The sequence below is a fragment of the Mustela lutreola genome, chromosome 6 (assembly GCF_030435805.1).
Source record: "Mustela lutreola isolate mMusLut2 chromosome 6, mMusLut2.pri, whole genome shotgun sequence".
Lineage (NCBI taxonomy): Eukaryota > Metazoa > Chordata > Mammalia > Carnivora > Mustelidae > Mustela > Mustela lutreola.
In genome coordinates, this window is record NC_081295.1 from 59526410 (window position 1) to 59550813 (window position 24404).

The 24404-nt window shown below is 39.3% G+C and overlaps 1 protein-coding gene across 8 annotated transcripts in view; it reads right to left on the reverse strand.

Annotated features, from left to right (window-relative positions):
- The window catches only part of AIG1 (androgen induced 1), a 272338-nt gene that overhangs the window by 162476 nt on the left and 85458 nt on the right, over positions 1 to 24404 (reverse strand). For 7 of the 8 annotated variants that reach the window (XM_059177378.1, XM_059177380.1, XM_059177375.1 and 4 more), the window contains exon 3: positions 18398 to 18499. In XM_059177378.1, coding sequence (XP_059033361.1) covers positions 18398 to 18499 — 102 coding nt within the window. Of the gene's footprint in view, positions 1 to 16116; positions 16298 to 18397; positions 18500 to 24404 lie in introns of those variants that run through there. The other variant, XM_059177381.1, reaches the window with a different exon arrangement.

A 24404-nucleotide genomic window follows, 5' to 3' on the forward strand; every position in this document is an offset into this window, starting at 1 on the left:
CATCACCTGCTTCACCCACCCACCCCTTCTCCTCTGGTAACCATCAGTTCTCTATAATTAAGAGTTTATTTCTTGATTTGTCTCTCTCTTTTTTTCCCTTTGCTAATTTGTTTTGTTTCTTAAATTCCACACATGAGTGAAATCATATGGCATTTGTCTTTCTCTGATGGACTTAATTTGCTTACCATTATATTCTCTAGCTCCATCCACGTCATTGCAAATGGAAAGATTTCATTCTTTTTTATTACTGAATAATTTTCCAGTGTGTATATAACACTTCTTCTTTGTCCATTCATCAGTCAGTGGACAATTTGGGTTTGGCTCTTGTAAATAATGTTGTTATAAACATATGGGGTGCATGTATCCCTTTGAACTAGTGTTTTTGTATTCTTTGGATAAATATCCAATAGTGCAATTGCTGGATCATAGGATAGTTCTATTTTTAACTTTGTGAGGAACCCCCATACTCTTTTCCACAGTGGCTGCACCAGTTTGCATTCCCACCAACCGTGCATGAGGATTCCTTTTTCATCACATCTTCACCAACACCTGTTATTTCTTGTGTTGTTGATTTTAGCCATTCTGACAGGTGTGAGGTGAGATCTCATTGTAGTTTTGATTTTCATTTCCCTGATGGTAAGTGATGATGAATATCTTTTCATGTTTGTTTGTCATCTGGATGGCTTTTTTTTTTTTTTTTTTTTTTTTTTTTTGAGAAATGTCTGTTCATGCCTTCTTCCCATTTTTATTTGGATGACTTCTTTTGGGGTGTTGAGTTTTATAAGTTCTTTATACGTCTTGGATACTAATATTTTATTGTATATGTCATTGGCAAATACCGTCTCCCATTCAGTAGATTATCCTTTAGTTTTGCTGATTGTTTCCTTTGCTCTGCAGAAGCTTTTTATTTTATTTTTGTATTTTTAAAAAGATTTTAAAGATTTTATTTGTTTATTTGACAGGGAGGGAGGGAGAGAGAGAGAGAGCACAAGAAGGGGGGGGGGACAGGCAGAGGGAGAGAGAGAAGCAGGCTCCCTGCTGAGCAGAGCCCAATGTGGGACTCGATTCCAGGACCCTGGGATCATGACTTGTGTCAAAGGCACATGCTTAATTGACTGAGCCACCCAGGCACCCCAGAAGCTTTTCATTTTGATGTAGTCCCAGGAGTTTATTTTTGCTTTTGTTTCCCTTGCCTTGGGAAATATATCTAGAAAAAAGTGACTAAGGCTAGTGTCAAAGAGGTTACTGCCTATCATTTCTTCTAGGATTTTTATGGTTTCAGGTCTCACATTTAGGTATGACAAAGACAGGTTTAAATTTATATGTATTAGAAAGAAGTGTTACTTCAAAAAAAAATTTCTGCATTTCCAATTAATGTTCCCTCTTTATAGTGAGCATCTATGTAGTACACGAGAGTACTAAATGTGGCATCAGAGGAGAAGTAGAAACAGCTCGCATTAACAGAAAGGAGGCTGCTAGCATCAGGGGATACAGCACTGTTTTCACTATTAAATTTTAGGAGGTTACTGTATAGATAGTTATATTAAAAGTATTGAGTAAACTAATTGGCTATATCTCCAGAGTGATTTGATAGAACAGGCTATTCAGACTGGCAAAAAGTGCCTGGAGTCATATAAGCTTGACTTGCACTCAGGCTCTTCTGCCTAAAAATAGGCAGAAGGCATGGACAGACATTATTACAAAATGGAGAAATTGGCCATATTTTTAACTTCTGCGACTCAGCTCCTCGTCTGTGAGATAGTGATAACAGTCCCTAGTCCTCAGAGTCATTCCAAAAGTAAAATGAGATACCAGAAGTAAAGTGGCTGGCCCATGGCAGGTATTTAACAAAGATTTTGCCTTCCTATCCCCAGGTGTATCCTATACAAATTTCCATTATTCCTTGTACAGATGTATTGACTTTAATATTCATATTGTGATATTTCATAAAGATGGATGAATCATAGGTCATCTACTTGTACAATTATTTCATTCCCTCCCCGACTAGAGTATAAGTTCCACAAGGATGGGGTTCTGCCTATTTCCTCCTAGCATAAGTGGTAAGGGGCATATCACACATAGTATATGTTCCATCAGTATTTGTGGTACGAAGGGAAGAAGACATTTTTTATTGAGGACTTACTAATGTGGTCCAAGTGTGTTCCTTTTTGGTGACCACCTTGAAGCATACGTGTGGCTTCAGAGACTCTCCAGACAGAATGCTTCCTGCTCTTCTGACTGGAGCTCTCAAATAGCAGCATTAGATGTTCTGAACATCCGTGGGCTCCTCAGATTAAATCTGCTTTCCCTCCAGCACCCACATTCAAGTGAAAAGTTTGAAGGGACTCAAAAATGGATTTTATTGCTTTGATGTACTTTTGATCTACACATTTTCAACAATAGAATTTATTTATCACTGTAAATGCACAACCATTCAGTTTCAAAACAGAATAAGGGCAGATTATGAGCTAGCTTAGAAAATTAATTACCACTTACATAACAAATTTTTGTGGTAAAATATATTCTCAGTTCCAAATGACTAGCTCATGAATGAACTTCTAAAACCCAAACCATTTGTACTTCAGGGCTGTCTATAACCCACTCATGAGAAATCATGGAAGTTTTAACTTTATAATGTCATAATTTTAAAAAAATGTAATCTAAAGTAAAAACTAAAGCCTCCTTTTTTCCTTCCTTCTTTCCACCCTCTCTTCACCCTCCCCTCCCTGTGTTTCCCAAACACAGCTTAAAAAAAAAAAAAAAATCCTCTGTATTCCAAGCTGCACTGGCAGAAGAAGCTTCAAAAAAGTGTTAAGACTGTGACTCACCTCATTGTAATTCTGCTTATAGAATTTATGGAAAAGGAATGAAATCCAAGAAAATAAAATAAAACTTTAAAAATCCCACTGATAAGCAAAAGTCCTTTCTGTAGGAAATAGAGTTATATAAAAAGATTTATATTTTGTTTCGTATAACTCAGAGGAAACCCATATCCCCTGTTAACTGCCACCTCTAATTAGTTACAGACCATTTAACTCCATAAATGTTTTCCAGGATTAATGATAATTGACACATGTATTATGCTTTTAATCTTTTAAGAAATGCTAATATTGATTCTTTTTCCTGCAATCTTGGGATGGTGCCAGTATTATCCCAGTCAAAAAAGAGGTAGAGATGCCACCTTGTAACTGGCCCTGTAATGGTTAAGTCAGCCTGGTTATGTATGTTGGCCAGGGGCTGTCTCTTTGCCACAGGTCAGGTTGCAGGTCCAGGCACTGCCAGGGTGATTTCCCTCTTTACTTAGCTTTACTTTACTTTACTTAGCTCAGGTCCAGGCACTGCCAGGGTGATTTCCCTTTTTGTGTTCTTCCTAACCACTTTCACTGAACCCCAAGGAAGCCTACGGACCAATGAATGCAAAGATTCTCAAACTTGGCTGTGTTTCCACATCCACGTGGCAAACATTATGAAGAATACAGATGGTGCATGGGCCCCATCTCGGACTGAGTCCATCAGAACCTCTGAGCGTGAGACTTGGGCCAATCAGGCTTGACCAACCTTAGTGCAACTTTACTGGAAGCAGAACAACATTATTCAGATCTCTAACAAATGAAGTTGACTTTCAAGGAAGAGAGGAATTTTTAATGGGGATCTGTCGAGATCGATTTTATGTGTCAACCCAACCGGGCCACAGGGTACCCAGGTATTTGGTTAGACATTATTCTGGATGTGTTTGTGAGAGTGTTTCTGGGCTAGTGTTTTGAGCTAGTAGGCCAAGTAAAGCAGATTGGCTCCCCATTGGGGGTGGGTGTCATCTAATTCACTGATGGCCTTAATAGAATCTCAGGGTGAAGATCGGAGAATCTACTCTCTTCGCCTGTCTTCAGTCTAAGACATGGGTTTTCTCCTGTCCTTTGGACTCAGACTTGGACCAGAACCTCTGCCGTCAGCTTTCCTGCTTCTCAGGGCTTTGGGCTTGGACTGGAACCATCCCATTGGCTCTCCTGGGTCTGCAGCTTGTTGACTGCAGATCTCAGAACTTTTCAGTCTCCGTAATCACATGATCCAATTCCTTATATGTACGTACACACAGACACACATGAGCTCACATGTACACACACACACACACACACATCCTACTGATTCTGTTTCTCTGGACAACCCTGACTAATACAGGATGTTTCTTTTGACCATATATGCTAGTAAATATATATAAAAAGGTACACAGACAATGTTTGAGAGATATTTTACAACAATGAGACAAAGAAGCAGAGGGCAAAGTGCCATTATGTAATTATGTAGAATAAAGGTTGAGAAGGTCCCTACCTGGGACTTTGGAAAGAAGGTTCCTGTTGAATTAGAAGGAGCTGTGCAAGGATACAGAATGAAGTGTTTATATATATATATATATATATATATATATATATATATATGTGTGTGTGTGTTCTCCATATATATATAATATATATATATTTATATTATATAATATTTCATTTCATATATATATTTTTTTCATTTCATATAGATATGTAATCTTTACATTCTATTCACATACACATAAATAATCTTATATGATTCTAAAAAACAGGATGTTGAGACTGAATATAGTTTAAAGGTGAAGGTATTATCTGGTAGTCTTGAATAATGATAAGCTCCTTACCTCTTTGTATCTAGAATGTTTACTGAATGGATAAAAGAAAAATATTATCAGGAAGAGAAAGGCAGTGCTGAGTGCCAAACTCAGCAGGATGCAAGGGCAAAAGGTTTCTCAGGGCATCAGAAGCTCACTGGCCTGGGCCTTCTTTTTTCATTCTGTCTCTTGGTTCCTGTGAGCTGTGGTCTATGATATCAAGTATCAAAAATGCTGGTGTTCCTTAGGATTGATGCTTCCTGCTGCATTTGCCTCTTTTTTTTTTTTTTTTTTTTAACCCTTCTTCAGTCTTTCTCTCTCTCTCTTTTTTTCATTCCTTCTTTATTTAAGCAGTGGGTAAGTGTTTGAGGAGATACATTAAAAGTCAGTCATATTAATATGATGGGGCTTTAAGCTAGGGATGAAGATTATTTGGGAAAATGTGTTCTCCAGGGGCACCTGGGTGGCTCAGTGGGTTAAAGTCTCTGCCTTCGGCTTGGGTCATGGTCTCAGGGTCCTGGGATTGAGCCCTGCACTGGGCTCTCTGCTCAGCGGGGAGCCTGTTTCCTCCTCTCTCTCTGCTTGCCTCTATGACTATTTGTGATCTCTGTCTATCAAATAAATAAATAAAATCTTAAAAAAAAAAAAAAGAAAATGGGTTTGCCAATAAAAACATTTAAAAGTAAAAAACAAAAAACAAAACAAAACAAAAAAGGTCTGGTACTGCAGTTTAAAGCAAATTACCTAAATACAGATAAAGGAAATTGGGCAAGATAATGGCATCTTTCTGAGTTTCCTACACCAGAACTTTTCAAGCAAACTTACCACACACAAGCAACTGGGGAAAAAGAAATTCACAAGTGAATAACTCAACATATAACCCTCAGCAAAATCTAATGAAAAGTCACCATGCTGGTTTTCAATATAAATTACTACATACAAAACCTGTTTTGCAAATATGTTATGGATTTTAACGTAAGTTGCTGCATAAAATGTGAACAGTTTTATGACAACAATATTCTGTAATTTAGACTTTCAGCTTAGTTGCATGGATTACTTATGTAACTCTATAAAATGATGAGCTTATAAGGGAAAAATATCTTCACTTTAGTGATTCCAGTTTAAACTTACAGAAATATCAAATAACTTATTGAAAAAAATCCCAGATGAAGTAAAAAGGAATGTTCTGGGAAGTTGCCATTGACAGTAAGTTGCCCTGATCTTATAGATGTTTGTTTCCCAGGATTACTTAGTGAGGAATATCAGCAGTTTAAAAATAAGAATGGCCAGAGGTCTTTAACAGTCTCATCAGAGGATTCTAGACAGGCTGACTCTTTTCACTCTTTTTTTTTTTTTTTTAAGAAATATTTAATCTAATCCTGTATAAAAATCTGAGAGCAAACTAATAAGGAATAAAGATAATTAATTAAAAATGAATTAAGAGACTATGACTTGTTCTTCACTATTATCCCAACAGCCCACCCTGACCTTGGACTGTCTCTGCTACTCATGACAGTGGAGGCCAGGTCACAGGAAGGGAACCTGGGGAGGAAACCTTTCCAAATCATAGGAATCTAGGAGCCTGATCTCTGACTTCCAAATAAGGTTAAAGCACAGCTTCGTTATCCAGATCCTGAAATGTCAGCCAACTTCACCAGCATGAGGAGTGCAATCAAAAAAAGACTGTGCACCAACAGAAATACATCAGTCACTAAAATGGAAAGCCATATAGCAACAACTGATGTCAAAGCCGACGAGCATTTTTAAACAACAACAATAGACTAGTACAGGGGTATGCGTACCAAGATAAAGGAACATTCTCCTCCAAGAGCCTAAATCTGCTGATTAGGAATCATATCAACTGGGCAATAAATTGCATACAGAGATTTACCTCTTCCGACCATGCTGTCTTTACACACTAACACCCCTTCACTTCCATTTGCAGCTAAACCTTTTTTTTTCTTTTTTTTTTTTTTTTTTAAGATTTACTCATTTATTTTAGAAGGGGCTCAGGAGGGGAAGAAGGAAAGGGAGAGAATCTCAAGTGACTCTATGATGATCACAGGGCCAGACAAGTGGCTTGAGCTCATGACCCGAGCCAAAATCAAGAGTCTGGATGCTTAATTGACTGAGCCTCCCAGGCACCCCTCAGTCTACTCTTCATTTTAAACTCCCATGTCCTTATTTTGAGCATCCTCCTTTTCTCCAGTGAAAGCTTGAAACAAACTCACCTAGGAGAAACAACACCAATTTTCCCCATTACCTAATGTTTCCAACCTGTTACAAAGTGCAACTCATAAAATCAAGAGGGAGCATCATTCTTTGTGTGTGTAAAGCAATACCAAAGTGAGGAGCCAGGATTCAACAACGCTATGGATACCCTTCTGGAAATTGCTTGTGCAATGGCACTCCTTGAAGGCCCATATTTCATTGACTTGGCAAAATTCCCTTTCAAGGTCATTTCCAAATGCTGGTCCTGTGCAGAGCAGCATGCGTGGAGCCGCACTAGCATGGCACCAGGTCAACCCATTAGTCATTGCTGGAGCGAGCCTTCTGCGGAGAGGCAGCCTGCTTCAAAGTCAGATGGGCTTGGCAACAGCATGCCAAGAAAACTTTCAGATTTGAAATGTTACAGAAAAGAAGGTCACAACACCTTATAATGGCCTACTCTCCTTGCAGAAGGTGGCTTTTCATATTTTTATGCAGATATTCATATCTGCCCAGTGTGAAAACCAGGTTAGGAAATGTGGTGAGTGAGGGTGCACATATGTCTTCAATTGAGCACCGTGGCGGGTGCCAAATTCAACCGAGCTGATCGGACCGTAGGTCTGTGTGAAAGCTGGAAGGGGTGGAATCTAGTTGCTATAGCTGCAAATTAAACAAATAAATGAGACACCGTGGAATGCAGCAAAATATCTGTGGTTTGATTAGTTCACATTTGCCATATGTGTGAATATTACCAGTCAAATTCTTAGCTTAAGCAAAGTGGTTTACATTAGGTGCAAGCGAGGGGAAATGCTTAAAAATAAATAACGGAGAGTTGACTTCTACCTCCAAGGATAAATCTCTTACCTGTTATATAAACTTTTAAGGAATTTCATTAATTTTTTATGTTAGGAATATATATATAAATTTGGTGTTGCTAAAAATACAAGATTTCCACCCGAGCATTTTCCTTGAAGCTTTAGACAAGAGTTTGACGCTAGCTTCTCACCTATTATATGATAATAAATGAACATCATTAGCTATAGGGAAATTTTATCTTATCGTTGCCATAAGATTCCTATCTTATCCTCTTTGAGGGGACTTCTATTTATGGGGCATATTAAGTGGCAGGCACTGTGCTCTGTATTTCCATGGCCAATCTCCGGAATTCCTGCAAGAAGCTGTAAGTTCCCCACTCGTGGAATTCAAGAAAGAAATTTCAAAAGACCATTGAACAGAGAATTCTACTCTGACTAACTTCTTAAATCACTTACACTAAACCCTTTTCACAGAATGACAAAACCAGAGAAAACTGGAGAGGTCATCTGGTTCAGCGGCCCTTTCGAGGTGGCTCACGTGTCTGCGTCTCTTAGAAGAGCTGCCTACAGAAACAGAGTGTGGCAGCAGGGAGATAATAGAAGGGCTGTTTACTAAAATCAATCTTTTTATCCTAACACAAACAGATGGTGGCAGTGTGAGGAGTAGCACTTGGACATATAATTCAATATATTACCAGGTCACATAAATGAATGTATTTGATAAGGATGAAAGGGGTTACCTTAAGGGGAAACATTTCCACCCACCAGAGCTAATCCCTACAACTAGGTTAAAATGTATCACAGGATGCCTCGGTGGCTCAGTGGTTTAACCCACTGTCTTCGCCTCAGGTCATGATTTCGTTGTCCTGGGATCGAGTCCCGCATTGGGCTCCTTTCTCCACGGGGAACCTGCTTCTCCCTCTCCCTCTGCCTCTGCCTGCCACTCTGCCTGCCTGTGCTTGTTCTCTCACTCTAACAAATAAATAAAATTTTTAAAAAATGTATCTTAATTAGATCATCAAGGGCAAGTTCATTTTCTGAATATGGATATGGTAAAACAATAAGAAAAAGTCACCCTTGCTTAGTTGAAAAGGAAAATCATCAAAAATGCCAGGGATGTTTATTAGTGTCTCGATGAGATATGTTTATGAAATATAATGACGATTCATGGTGAAAGGCATCTGTTCACTAGATATTAACAAAGCTCCATGAAGAGAGACCCTGGGTATGATAAGTGTGATGGATTGGGTCGCTCAGCATCCTACCTCCAGCTAGGGCGCTGGCTCACTGTGCAAGCCTGGACAAGTTCTCATGCTGCACACTTGAAGCCCAGGAGACAGAGTTCTGCTCTGGAAAAGGGAAAGACTGATTTTGAAAATTATAAGCCAGTGAGCTTGACAAGGATGTTATGAGGTTCTAAAACAGGTCACTGAAGAACTTAGGTGGGAAATAGAGAAGTAAATGGTGATCACAGGTACCAGCCTAAGTTCACTTAGAGAAAATAATCTTATTTCCTTTCCAGAAAGTGTTATGAGACTGGGAGAAATAGGAAAGAAAGGCATTCACCCCACCATTATTCACTCATCCTTTCCAAAACATTTTCTGAGATCTTCTATATGCCAGGCACTGATCCAGAAGAGGGGACTATGTGAGGAAGCTAAGAGCATGCACCTGCCATTAAAGAACATCCAGTTCCAGACAGATGCAACAACATAGTACAAGTACAGGACAGTGGATGCTATCATAGAGGCACATGCAGGGTAGAGGTTCCTAAAGAGGGGATGGGCAGTTCTGTGATGTAAGGCAGAGTTGACGCATGAGTGCACTGGGAGAAGGAGGTTTCTGAGAGGGAACTCAGGGCTGCGTGGACACCCAGTCCCAGAAAAGCCCCATCGTAACCTTAAATAGGCTCATGGAAGTTAACCAGTATTCCTAAAGGACCAGGAAATTTAGAGAAAAATTTGGTAGCTTAGGTTCAGATTCAAATAGAAGAAGAAGAAGAAGAAGAAGAAGAAGAAGAAGAAGAAGAAGAAGAAGAAGAAGAAGAAGAAGAAGAAGAAGAAGAAGAAGAAGAAGAAGAAGAAGGAGGAGAAGAAGAAGAAGTTGGGTTGAACATTTCTTGATGGGTTGCCACAGACTTTTCTTGCTGTTCTTCCTTTACTTTTCAATGTGACTCAGATAAAGGAGCATGTGGATAAGATGAAAATGGTAGTGTCTTCATGATCTGGTATGAACTTAAGGGTTTAGAATAATGATTCTGGACTCCCAGAAAAGTTTCTTTTCCCACTTTATCTAAATGTTTCCAACACAATGACCCCTCGGAACCTCTAGATATCTCGAATCCAGGCAAATTGGGAAACAGCAACACCTACTCTTCTCAGGTGATTTTGTCCCCAAACTACCATCCACCTGTTGCCAATATCGTCTTATAATCCTTTTCCTCACCAGGTCCCTTGGTGTCCAAGAACTCTCTCTTCATTATATATACTGCGTTAATTTCCTATTTCTCCATCCCTGGATATGGTGATAATTTTCAGTGGCCAATACCGCTATCTGCTCTTCCCTTCTGCTACCACACAGGGCAGTTTTATCTAAATACCTGTCTTAACCTTAGGAATCAACCATCCCCTCGGCGCATGGCTACAAGGTGGTTAAAATTCACCGCTCTGAAAAACTGGGTTCCTTGTTACTGAATTTACTCACAGTGGGAGCCTCCAAAGAAGCTTCATCTCAGGCACTTCAATATGAAACAGTTTCATAAATGAATCATTTTATTAAATTCCAATAGATCCATTTAATGACCCTTAAAATCTCAGTACTGTGGCTTCCCCAGGGCCCACGCTGTATCCCAATTGAGGTTAACAATATGGAATTCACTAAGAATATGCCTACGGATCCTACATTTTGTATACAAAAGAACAAAATAACAACAACTTTGAGTCTTAGCTAAGCCACACGCTGGTCAGGTGAGCATGAAGTGCAAGTGTCAGAGTATGGTATAATGAGACTGCCAAAAAGAGTTAATGGAGCTTGGACAACACTAATAAGCCAAGACTTTGGCTGAACTGCTCTGCTGTCTCTTGCCAAATCATACGGAACTGTAGAAATGAATGTAGACAAGCCGAAGCCTCATCAGGGATACTGAGCATGATCCTCAAGGGCCCATATGCCATTTTCTCAGCAAATATTTATGGAGTGTGCAGGAATACCAGAGACTATGCTAGGTTCTCGAGGAAAAGATGAAAGAAAACAACAACGACAACATTTGCTGCCCTTTGATGGCCTCATAGCCCATGGGGGCAATAACCAATAAATACTAATCAAGCAATGTGATAAGTGAAATCTTAGGTGTCAGGACAAAGTGTTCTGAGTGCAGGGAGAAGGGACCCGCTCAGGTGCCTGGAGACTCGGGATCACTTCACACACAGGTGGTTTCTGAGAAAGGAATGGAGCAAGGAGTCTTCACAGCTTCAGCTCTTCTAGGAAGGTAGCTGAGGCAGCAGTGCAGAGAAAGCTCTGGTGAGGAGGGAGTGGGGAGGTGGGGAGAGAAGAGACTAGCCTATTGCCTCAGTTCAGCTGGTTGATGATGAAGCCTTGAACTAAAGCAGGTATCGTGGAGATGAGGAGGCTGGGGCAGCTTTGGGAGCTACTTTGGAGGTACATGGAATGGGACTCGTCAACTAACTGTGAGGCATGTGGTAGAAACAGCTTTCAGATGCTTCTGCCATTACTGAAGTGGCAACATGAGGGGAACAATAAGATGAGAGGATGGGTTAACATGATGAATTTGTTTCAGTATGTTCATCTCAAGGTCCTTGTGTCAAATGTTGAGTGTGATACCCCTTGGAAGATGGGCCGGGAAGTATAGACTTGGAATGACCCACATAGAACACAGATTGAAGTCATGGGGAGGAGTAAGATCCCCTTAGAAGAGAACATGAAGAGAACAGAGATAGCCGGTATTTGAGTCCTGCAGAATGGATGAACAGTCTGGGAAGATTTGAACTGCAGGAAAAAAACAAAGGTTTCATTCCTTATCAGAGTTTTCCCTCAGCTGAACACCCCATGGCCTTGGTTCACTGTTGAAGCTCCATCATTGGAGATGCTCAAGTAGAGACTAAAAGGGAATTTGCCAAGATATTGTTCAGGAAACTGAGGTATCACATGATGCACAGACCAGATGGTCTTTAGAAACACTTCCCAAGTTTTAAGATGCTAGGATTCTGGTTCTCTATGATAGAAAATGCAGCTTTGTTTTTCCACTTCACTTTCTTTGGCAGCTATCACTGATGCTTGCTGAGGTTGGAGCTTCAATTAAAAGGGAACTGGAAAGGATATAGGGATGGACTTCTGCCAAGGAGCTGGGTCTGTGGCTAATGAATGATCTGTTTGTGGTAATGAAGAAGGAAGCCAGTTCCTAAGACAACACCTTCAGGCCTGGCCCTACCTCTCCCCCAACTATGAAGAACTGAGGGCACGTGAATGGGAAACATATGAATGAAGTTTACTTTGAAATATCTATGGATTTAAGGATTAGGGGTAAAAGAACTTGAGTAAACCACACTTTTGGTTTTGCTGACCCCAAAATATCTGAATATAATTTATAGACCTTTTGATGAACTCAAAATACCGCTGGGCCTGCTCATCTATTCAGTGTAGCTAGAAACAGGGCACAGTGTAAGGCAAACTGTATTAGCCTTGAATTCTATCCTTACGTGGAAAATTAGTTCTACAAAGGAATTTGGGATATCAGAAAATTGCTTTAAAAAGACATGGTCTAGGGGCAGGTGGGAGGGTGGGCGAGCCTGGTGGTGTGTATTGTGGAGGGAGGGCACGTATTGCATGGAGTACTGGGTGTGGTGCATAAACAATAAATTCTGGAACACTGAAAAGAAATTTAAAATAAATAATTTTTTTTTAAGACATGGTCTATTGCCCTAGAGAAAAAACAACTAATACTCAGATAAAATAATCAATATATGGAAGAGCTTTCTAATAAATTTGACCCAGGCTTTTCCATTTACCTGGCCCATAACTTTCAGATGTTCCAGGGACTACGCTGTGTTCTTTGGACATCATTTCAGGCCTTCTCAGGCAGTAACAACAATATGATACGTACCAACCAAAAAGACCCTTAGAGGGGACAGCAGGCTATGTATATAAGATTTTACTGCAGCGCAGCTGAGATTGAGGAGGGAAGTAAAGTACAAGGTAGGGAAAAAGTGAATAGTTTGGGGTTGCATTCTCTGTCAACTATCATGAAAAGGAAAAGATAGAGTGGAGGGAAGAAAGGACAAGAAAAAAAACCCATGGATATAGGATATTTGATTCTTGATGCAACAAATATTCATTTGATGCAACAAATATTCATTGGATTTCCATGATGTAGAGGCACTGTTTGAAGTGCTTGGGATGGATGAGTAACTGAAACAAAGACCCCTGCTCTTATGAAAATTATATTCCAGCAGAAGGAGATGGACAATAAGCCATAGACACAGCATGTAAGTAAAAGCAGATTATATGTCAAGGATGGCAAGTACCACCAGGGGGACAAAGAGCAGGGTAAGGGGACTCTGGGGACACAGGGGTAGCCTGCAATATCCAATACGCAGCTGAGCGGGCTTTACTGAGAAGGTGAGGCTGAACAAATGAAAATTCACAAGGACAAAGCGATGGTCACTAAAATGAAGTGAGAGCCGTATGGAGAAATTCTGGAAGTATCTGCCTCACTGCGGATGGAACTCCCTTCTCGTTCCTGGGTCTTTGGGGTCTTATTTGTTTTCTTTGGGAGGTCCACTGGGAGTCTTAGAAAGTAGTTCCCAAGAAATTTCTGACCTCTGTTCTGGTTTTCCTTTTAGTTTTGAAAATTTCCAGATTTCTTCCAGTTACTTTAGAATATAATGGGAAAATAAGAAAGGTCAGTTTTTTTCATGTGAAATAGAAGATAGCCTTCTCATGACCAACAGCTTTTTTTTGGTGAAATACCCAGTATTGGGGTGGTACAGACTCCACGGGTCATGATATGCATCATCCGTGTGGCTCTGAACTGGAAAATTTTCCATAAATTGTGTTATTTAACAGAAGAATAACATCAAATCTGAGTTCCTACAAAACCAATGACCATCCAATTATATTTAATGCCTTCTCTTCTAGGAAAGACAGATGTACCAAAACTTTAGTAATTACCAAATGTCAAAATAATATCAAACAGAATAAATAGTTACCTAAATTTAAATTCCCTTGAGGATCAGTTACCTATAACAAGAACAACTGGCAAATCAAGCATGAAGAGAGGTGGGGTTTATTTTCTTATCTCCTTATAAATTACCCAGGGAATGAACAACTGCTGTAATTATAAGAATATCTAGGTCATGTATGCTTAAAGATCTGTGATAATAATATAAATATCTAAACTTCTGCAGTGCTTGGTATTCTCAAAGCATTTTATAAACATTAATTAGGTCTTCACTAAGCAAAGACACTTGTCTCATTGTTGGTTCTTCCTGTTACAGCATCGCTGAGAATTTGCAATCTTTCTAGAGTTTAAATATTTATTTATTTATTTACTTACCTACTTATTGCTCTTAATGTATACTTATTCTATTGACAGTGTTTTAAACTTATAATCAGCAGAAGAGAAAAATTTGGGGCTCTAGTTTTGCAGCCAAGAAACAGGCCAGAATAACAAGAGGGCTTCTCCTTGTCAGAGTGAACAAAGCCCACAGGACACACTCTGTTAGTTTGTGGAAATGTTTTCCTACTCACGTACCTCCACCTCAAACAGGCCATTTCTATCCTTTAAAAGTGGAAATATTCTTCTCATCCTATAACTTACACAGTGCCTAGTAGGGTGTTTTGCATTTAATGGTTTTATTGAAAATTAATGTTTGCCAGATTGAATTGAACCAAAGCTCATCTCCCGGGAGTTGTGACCATGTAGCCCCTGTAATTAGCATTGTGTTTTGAAAATGATTCATTTTGCTGATCTCCAGTTTTCTCTTGTCTTATCATCAGTGGACTGAGGACAGAAAGGCAGTAGAGACAATAAATGTAAACATGACATCCTTCCAGGTTTCATTTTTTTTTTTTTGAGAGTGAGAGCACATGCGTATGTGTAAGAGGGTGTGGGAGTAGGGGAGAGGGGCCATGGGAGAGGGAGAAAGAGAATCTTAAGCACTCAGGGCCCTGAGATCACGACCTGAGCAGAAATGGAGAGTCAGACGCTTAACCTACTGAGCCACCCAGGTGCCCCAACCTTCTTTCAAGTTTCAAAAACAAACATGTAAATACCCTTTTAAATCCCCAACAGGGGTAGAACGGTCTTGACTCCAGTCAAATACATTGTATTTTATAGGTTTATATTTTTAATTATAATACATGAAAATTGTGTGTGTGTGCACATGTTATTTCAGTAGAACCTGGAGATAAGCCAGCAGTTACACAGTGAGGCTCTGTTACTGTTGCAGCCCATCTGGGTACCCATTTCCTCTTCTATTCTCCCCAAAACCTCTAAGATTGCTTGCTGAGAGAATGGAGGAAAACAACAGAAAGGAAGAGATAGGATACTTTCCTTCAGTTACAATAATGTCTAACAGGTACTTTAGAGTAAATCGAAAGGAAAGTCCTGTGAGTTCCAAATCCTCTGAGGTTTTCTTTTTTTTTTTTTTTTTAATGCGTGTTTTAACTAATTTTTTTTTTGCTGGGCAGTTGAGTGGTATAAATTCAAGACTGACTTGGAGATGTCTTCTGAAATAGTGCCATGACAAACATATAAACTACATTTGGCGTCGGGGTCTGGATATGCTGAGACTCTTCAAATAGTAAGTGTGACTCTACACCTAAGAACAGGGCACATCTTCTCTTGGAATGCTTGTAGCTACAATGATCTAGAAAGGTCAGAGCCAAAGGCCTAATGGATCAGAAATCCATCCACAGAAGTATTTAAAAATTACAAATTAAGCTAGTAAAATATTAAATATGCTCTATCCTCCTAGATTGTTAGATATATATTTTAAAAAACAAAATAAAAAATATGTGAAGGTATAATAAAGGCATATAGATTTATAAATTATAAAGTTTTTAATTATAAAATTATATTATTTAATATAATATAAATATAAATATCCCAACATTTTATTTTCTTGCCTTCATTTCAGCAAATTCACCAAATATGTAGTTATAATGGAATTTTCACAAAATTTAAACTCTACTGACAATATTACTCTAAGGCATTAAAAGTAAAATGTAAGTTTAATCAAAGTATACACAATTTGAAGGTTTTCATCAAATTACAAAGATTCAAATGAATGTAAAAATGTTTAGTTATTTTCATACTTTTAAGACCAAATATTGAAAATTATCTGAGATTAAAATACAAATGATAATTATTAAACTTTTAAATAACATTTAAAAGTAAAGTTGAAAATTCTTATCTAATTTGTGTTTCATAAATACTTTTACAAATTTTTATAAAAATTAAATTATTCATGATTCCAGTAGTTAATGTTCATATTTTAATAGCCAATGTAAAGAAACAACTTACTATATAAAGTTACACATACACAAATTTAGAATAATGCAAATTAATATTGTGAAATAGTCCTCAGCCACCATATGCAACTTCTTGTAATTCCGGAACCATGAACTGGAACATGAAGAAAACCAAAAAAACGATCATTCGTCTCTACCAATGGACAAAGTTCATCAGGAAAGCAGCTATTGAGCTCTTACTATCTTAGGGGATTTGATATGTTGATTCATTTATCTTTTCCCTTTCTGAAATATCCCTGTCACTCAAATTCTCCTTGAATTCCTAAGGAGTGTTTGTCTCCAAGAGTGAGAAATTTAACTCATCAAAGTGAATTGAGGAGAAGTTCTGAGAGTCAAGTTATCGTTCTAATGGCCTCATCAGTACCTGGAAACCATTCATTTGAAACATTAAGTAGCACCCGGGTCTGCAAAGGTTGTGATTTATTCTCTGGCCTACAGGTAGTTTTGTGCATTTGAGGGATATAGATCAAAGGCGAAACAGTTAAGGCCCATTCTCCTCTAACACATGGTGTGATTGCTGGTTCTCTGTGAAGGACCTACTCATGTTGTTAACTTCTTACTGTGCTTAATGTATCAGCTAAACTTTATCACAGGTGCATATGTATAGGAAAAAAACATAGTATGGTACTGTCCTGGATTTAAGGTTTTAGGCATTCCCCCCCCCCCCCAAAAATTGGGTATTTTGGAAAGGAGCCCTCTCAGATAAGGCAGGGAGGGGAGGGATGACTAGATGCTGAATTCTTGCATTAGTCGGACAAATAGGCATTGATCTTACTACATGCCAGGTGGGTGGGTGCAGTACTCGGGGCTGGAAAGCTGCTGTTGGCATTAGGAACTAACACTTGTGCACGGGATACAGACGTGTTTGATGGAGACTTGAAGGTGCCCTGCAAGCCTGACAGGAGAGCTAACCAGGTCTGTGGGGCTGAAAAGAGACTTCTGAGAGATGTTATAGAAGGTAGCAGGGTGAGCAAGGGCTCCCCAGTAAAGAACGGAAAGTGCACTGGGGGCAGAGCATGACAGATACAGGGTTATGCAAAGGGTTTTCACATGCAAGAAAAGCCAAAAGTTGGTGAGGCACAGAGTAGTTACATCAAGCCCCTTAGATGGTGAAATGAATCTGACAAGACCCGGCTTATTCGTTTGGAACTAGAGCAGAGGTGCCATTTTAATCCTTCAACAGCATGGCTCTAATTGATGTCCAAGAAAATGCTAGTTGTCTGAGCTGTGTCACTTTTGAGGAGTTGGCTTAGGAAAGAATTAATCAAAGCCCCTGAGTACAGTAATGTTTGTTTGTTAGTACACACCACTTTTCTCAAAATATACCAAAATTGGGGGCAGAGAGGAAACTGTTCATTTGGACCTATGACGTGTGATGTCTAGCTCTTCGTTCCCCTATAATTTCTGTGATGGGTTGCCCTTTTCACTAGGAGCACCCAGTGACATATTCTAAAAATTGCTGTAACCAGAAAAATGCAGGCTTCCTAGTTAATAACAAAACTGCTCAATTCCAGAAGCAGAAAGGGAAGACCATGAAAAATTTCTCTGCAGAAAATATATCCTCAAGTCTCATAAGGTGACGCACAAACCATCCAAAATACTTGACTTGAAATGTGTGAAGGCAACACCATGTCTAAAGCATCAGAAGGAATCAGACTGAGAAGAAGGGAAAGAGCTCACCGCCCCGGGCAAATGCCCTCTGATGGGCACATCCTGCCAAAGTCACTTCTAGCGCCTGCAGCCAATCTCTCAGAGAAAATAATAGTCTTGCTGCTCTGCTGAGGCCATTTCTCCCAGTGCCATAGTGATTTCCAACACAATCCCCTGACATGAGGAGGAGGCTACAGGGCCTCAGTAGCGGTCTAGGTGAAACTAGGTTCTTAGGCTCCAACAGGGGACAAGTCTTTGAACAGCACAGAAATTAAATTCATCCATAGAATTTGCCAGTTGCATAATCCAACACCACCAATCCCTTACAAACTGTGGATTCATCTACTACGCAGTTTTAATGGTGACTCCGTTTCATGGGAAGATGTTTTTATTGACATTCAGTCTTTTCTAATTACAGTCTCTCATAACCCCCATCATTGCACAGGCAGTTAGCTACATTCTATGGAAAACTCAAATCAGAAAATAGTTCTTTAATACCTTTTTTTTTTTAATGAAAGGAAATTATTTGTTTTAGTCCACTCACCATTCCGTGATTCAGCCACCCTGGGATAAAATTATCAAGCAACTTCGGGTAAATCATCTCTCTGTCATAGGCATAAATGATCCAGAACACCGCTACCACGAACTAGAAGGGAAAAGAAATCCATTATTTCAAATTTACAATATACAAGGTGTTGGTTATCCATTGTTCAAAGAACCCAACAGAATTGTAATCTAGAGTGAGAGACGAATCAATAAACCAGCTAACGACTGGAAAGGGATTTCCAACTTCACTCCGTTTGTGGGAAAGCGTGGGGTCTTTCTGCCTTCCTTGGTCTCCCTGCTGTGTTCTTTCAGGCAAAGGAATCTGTTTTCAAGGGAGAGATAAATGACGTGTCTCTCATCTGGAACAGCTCCCTTCTAGGGCTAACTGTGTTGGTTTGAATCCTCTCAAGAGGGTTTAAAAGTTCACTGGTGGTTTTTTGGACCCCGTTCCCCACTGTACAGAGTCAGCACACATTCAAGAAACTGTGGTGTATTTTCCTTGAACCCATCATGTGGTTTAAATTAATCTTCACATTCTCAAGTTTCCATTTCACCACTAACAGCATTAAAATCACTGCTATATAAAATGTCCCAAAGTCACATTTCCTGCAAATGTATTAATTTATATAGCCTAAGCAGGGGCTTTGGCTGCATTGAAAACAGAGCGTATGGAACACAAAGGAAGAACCCTAATTCTCTTGGAATAACTTACATGTTCATCTGGGCTCCTGAGGTTTCTTTTGACTCATCAGCAACATAGCCATTCCAAAGAGAGTACAGTGCTCAATTTATTCTCTTATCTTTCTTCAAACTAACAGTGAGATAAGTTCAGATAAGATAAAAAAATGAATGGTCCAGGGTCTAGACCTTCAGCACAGAATTTTAAAGAAAATGCAAATGCTTTTGTAGGTAGTCAATAAATGTGGCATGGAGACAGCAGCTACCCCAGAGAGAGGGAAATCACAGTCTCTGCAGAGTTGCATCTCATAATAAATGGTACAGAGTGATAAAATGCAGATGAATATTAAGCAGAAACAATTTTTATCTCATTTCTTGTAAGTTATCCATACCCCCACATTTTATTAATAAAAGTAGTAAATATTTTAATGCCACTTTTCATAAAACTCCCAGCACAACCTAGTAATCAGAAGAGTTCTAAAGTTCTTTTCCAAGTATGTCAGTTATGACATGAGTAATCATAGCCTGAAAAGAAAGTTCACCCTTAAAACCTAAGATGTTATGAACATTTCTCCTTTCATAAAACATATTGAAAGATAATTACAAGAGGCAATCATAGACACACATAGTTTCAATACCAGACTGGGGTCTCTTGTTACTTATCCTGCTTTTGGGTCAACTATTTTTGGTGGATAAATGCACAAGATGGGGGAAAAAAAAACACCCAAACATTATTAGCTTAATGTTAACTATCATTAGGATCTTTCCAAGTACAATGGGTAATTTAAAATTACTCACAACTTCAGTTTAGTCATTTCACTACAGACTTCAAATGTATTATCAATGTTACCTGCCCACACACCTGGGTGCCAAATTTACAGCTTCACAGCTCAGAATGCAGTCCCAAGGATCACAACTCCCATGTCCCCTGAGAGCTTATTAGATGTGTAGAACACCACGTCCTTTCCTGATATGCTCTGATTCTGCATTTTTAATAAGATCCTGGGGTCATTCATGCGCAGTCTGAGATGCCCGCTATGGAAGGTCCTACTCCAGCCATCTTGAGCTTCTGGGCCCTGCTATGGAGTGAGGCAGTCACTGAGCTGAGTGACTGGTCTACCCAGAGCCTCCACCTCCTTTTCTAGACCATAAGGTGGGAAACCATGATGCTGGAATTTCCTTCCCCAAAAGACACAAGTATTCCTGTGTGAACCTCCTTCATGGGTCTGAACTGGAGGGTTGAGCACACAACCAATGGGTGTATCCCCTGACCTGGGAGGTGGTTAAGATGTGTCTGTTTCTGAAGACAGGGACGAGTTTTACATTTTGTCTGGGACTCCACACACAAGCACAAAGCTAACCCTGGATGGAGCCATAGGTGGAAATCCCTTCATCTTTGCCATCTAATGTAACCCAACCGTGGATGACATCCCATCACATTCACGGGTCCCCTCCCACAGTCAACGGGAGAGGATTAAATAGGTCTGCATCAATAGGGGATGCAATCGTGGGGCCATCTTAGAATTCTGCTTACCATATGCTTCCACGTTTCTTCTTTTCCAAACTGTTTCAGCTATTTTAAGTCCTTTGCATTTCCATTTAAATCTTACCATCTCAGCTTGCTAATTTCTATAAAAATATCCTCTGAGAGTTCTGATTACGACCGTACTGAATCAATACATTCAATCTGGGGAGAAATGACATCTTCACAACATTGCATTTTCTGACCCAGGAACATCACTGATGTCCCCATTCATGTAGATCCTTGGTTTTTCAGTTTGTAGTTTTCAGTGCACGGATTGCACACATTTTTTTTTTAATTTATCACGAAACATTTCATGTGTTTTTTTTAACGTTATTGTTGACAGTATTGAATTTGTTTTTACATTCTTTGTTACTCATATATAAAAGTACAAATGACTTGTATATTGAGCTATGTCCTCTATCTTGGTTAAATTCACATAGTTCAAGTCATTCTTGCATAAATTATTTTAGATTTTTATATGTATGTGATCTGCAAATAAAGACAGCTTTTCTTCTTCCTTATAATGTGTATGGCATTTACCTCTTTTTTCTTTTCTTAACTGCACAACCTACAAACTTCAGCACAATGTCGACTAGAAGGGATGAGCAGCAAACACCCTTGCTTTCTTCCCCATCTTAGGAAGGTGTCCAGTCTTTAACATTTAAGTTTGATATTATCTTCAGGTTTTTCTTAGATGCCTTTTATCACATTGAGGAAAATCTCTCCTATCCCTCATTTATGTATGAAGCAGATAAAAGCCTACTTTTTCAGATAATTTTGCTGTGTATTGTCAGGTGATCTGCTAATTCTTTTCCTTATTCTGTTAATATGATGAATTATAGAGATTTTTAATGTTAAACTAACATTTTATACTTGGTCATGATGTATTATCATTTTTATATATTGCTGGATTTGACTTGCCGATATTTTGTTAAGGATTTTTCTCCCATCTTTATTCATAAAGTATTATCAATCTGTAGTTCGTTTTATTTTCTTACGTCTTCTTCTAATTTTGGTGACAGGATAACGGTGGCCTCAACAAATAAACTGGGAAAAGCTCCCTCCTCTGTTTTTCAAGGGACTCTGGGCATTACTGGTATTATTATTCCCTCCTAACCTATTTAATACATTTCTTTTTTTTCTGTTCTTTTTTCTTTTTCTTTTTTTTTAAACTTAAATTCAATTAGCCAATGTATACTACATCATTAGATTTTGGCATAGTGTTCAGTGATACATTAGTTGCGTATAAAGTGGTATGTTTCTCTAGTGGAGCTATCTGGACTCTAAAGTTTTCCTATGAGAAGACTTAACTGTGAATTCCATTTCTTTAATAGACATAAGGTTTTCTGCTTTCTCTGGAGTTCGTTTTAGTCATTTTTTTGTGTTTTGTGGAATTTTTCCATCTCATCTAAGTTTTTGAGGTTATTAAGCTTTCTTACTATTCTGCTATAGAAATCAACAATTGCTATCAATCAGGTATTTTTTCCTTGGAGAGCCCATTGTTAATGAGTGACTAGCACACTGCTGTGGAGAACAACTTTCTGATCTCCATTCGTGGTGTCCTTACCCCATGGAGAGCGTTGTGGGATCAGTACTTACCTGTGCAATGTGATCACTTCTTTCACCCCTACCATATACTGAGGGAATTTTGTGGGTTATTAAAAGTGAAGTGACTTTCAAGGAAGTGCTACCTTTCTTAGTGTAACACTAGAAGGTTAAGAGGCCCAGCTAACTGAATAATCAGCCATCTAAATAATTCTTAAGATAGAAATACAGCACAGATGGTGGCTCCTTGGCTTCAAGCACTGATCTCCTCTTGATAGCATGGTCATCAGCAAACCCAAAATAAGTTTGAACTCTACTACCAGAGCATGAATATGAAACAAAAATAGGTTCTCTTGGACAGGCGAAGTGCCACGGAAATGTTCCACCATTGTGGCTGGCTATTTCTCAGCGGGCACCTACCGCTTCTCAGTGGCCAGGCCAGGAATACTGTACTCGAACTGAGAGTAGCAGTAACTCAGGCACTTGACAGTCCTTCAAGCTTCCCAGACAAAATCCTTGTGTTAACAGCTACTCATTGAGGCCTCATTTGATGCCCTGGAACAATTAGAAATGAATGCAAAAGAAAACTGGATTCACGCTTTGTCTCCTTCTGTAAGGAGCCTCTGATATGGTTTCCAATAGAAGCTGAAGTTAATCAGCTTTTGTCCACTGCTAAGAAAAGGCTGTACTGCTCAGTGAGAAATTCTTTGAAATTTAATAAAACCGAGTAGAGTGCAAAAGATGTTGCTGAGAAATGTACCATGAAGGAGGTCACAGGGAAAAGTCACTTATCTATAGATTGGTCTATAAAAGCCATTTAGCATATCTCAAACATCCACTGTTGAAGGAGGGAAGGAGGAAATAAATGAATACATCTCTAAAGTCTTCAGCTTCAATATGACATGATCTATGAAATTGCTTTTTTTTTTTTTTAAGATTTTATTTATTTGTCAGAGAGAGAGGGAGAGAGAGTGAGCACAGGCAGACAGAATGGCAGGCAGAGGCAGAGGGAGAAGCAGGCTCCCCGCCGAGCAAGGAGCCTGATGTGGGACTCGACCCCAGGATGCTGGGATCATGACCTGAGCTGAAGGCAGCTGCTTAACCAACTGAGCCACCCAGGCATCCCTATGAAATTGCTTTTCTTTAAAAAAAAAAAAAAAAAAAAAAATCTGGGGCTCCTGGATGGTTCAGTCATTAAGCATCTGCTTTTAGTTTAGGTCATGATCCCAGGGTGCTGGGATCAAGCCCTTCTTCCAGCTCTCTGCTCAGCCGGGACCATGCTTCTCCCTTTCCCACTCCCCCTGCTTGTGTTCCCTCTCTCGCTGTCTCTCTCTCTCTCTGTCAAATAAATAAATAAAATCTTAAAAAACAAAACAAAACAAAACCCTAACCCATTAGTACTCAGACTTTACCAAATACCTATTGGGGGGAAAAAATGAATCCTATTTTGAGCTCTATTACTTTGCTTCCAGATTTCCTTGTAATGCTTTGCTTTCCCATCACTTATTTCCATGATAATATTTGCTGAGTGGTAATAGGTAGACATGTTTCCCATTGTGCTTTCTCCTTCCAAACACAGAAAGCATGAAAATATGTTGTGTTTTGGATACTAGCTGGCTTTGTCTCTGATGGGTGCCAGCAGAGAGGGACTCTCTCATTTTGACAAGGTACTTCCTACTCTTCCCATCCTCCAGGTCTAGAAGATTCTGAGTCCTGACATGCTCTCCTGGCTGACTTCCCTCAGCCCTACCCTCAAATTCAGCAAGGGGCCGCAAAGCACAGGCCTCTCTGAAATGCTACATTATCTTCTGTTCCAGTGTATAGTTAGTTTCTAGTCCTCATTCCTGGAAATGTGACATAGAATTCCTCTACTTGTAATTATGAGGCTGTGAGGAACACTACATATTTTTTACTCTGTGAACTATGCTCACAGAGCACATTAGCACATTTCTGCTAAAAATGTGTGGAGTAAATGATCAAGATGCATTGGTGCATCCTGTCTGGGTCACGGTCCACATCTCCCATAGGAGGAAGCTCCCTTCAATTTTTTCCCTAATGACCTAAAATTCCTTTTACACGTTCTCCATATTTTTTGGCCTCCTCTCTGTGAGGAAGAGAAACCCTCTTTCCAACATGATTCTTCTAGCCAATCTCATCTCAGACCTTCATTTGCCAGCCTGTCCTTCACCTGTTTGAGTCTTCTATCATCCTGACATGATCTTTCTCTGGATTTATGGATCAAGATGGAAAACTAAAG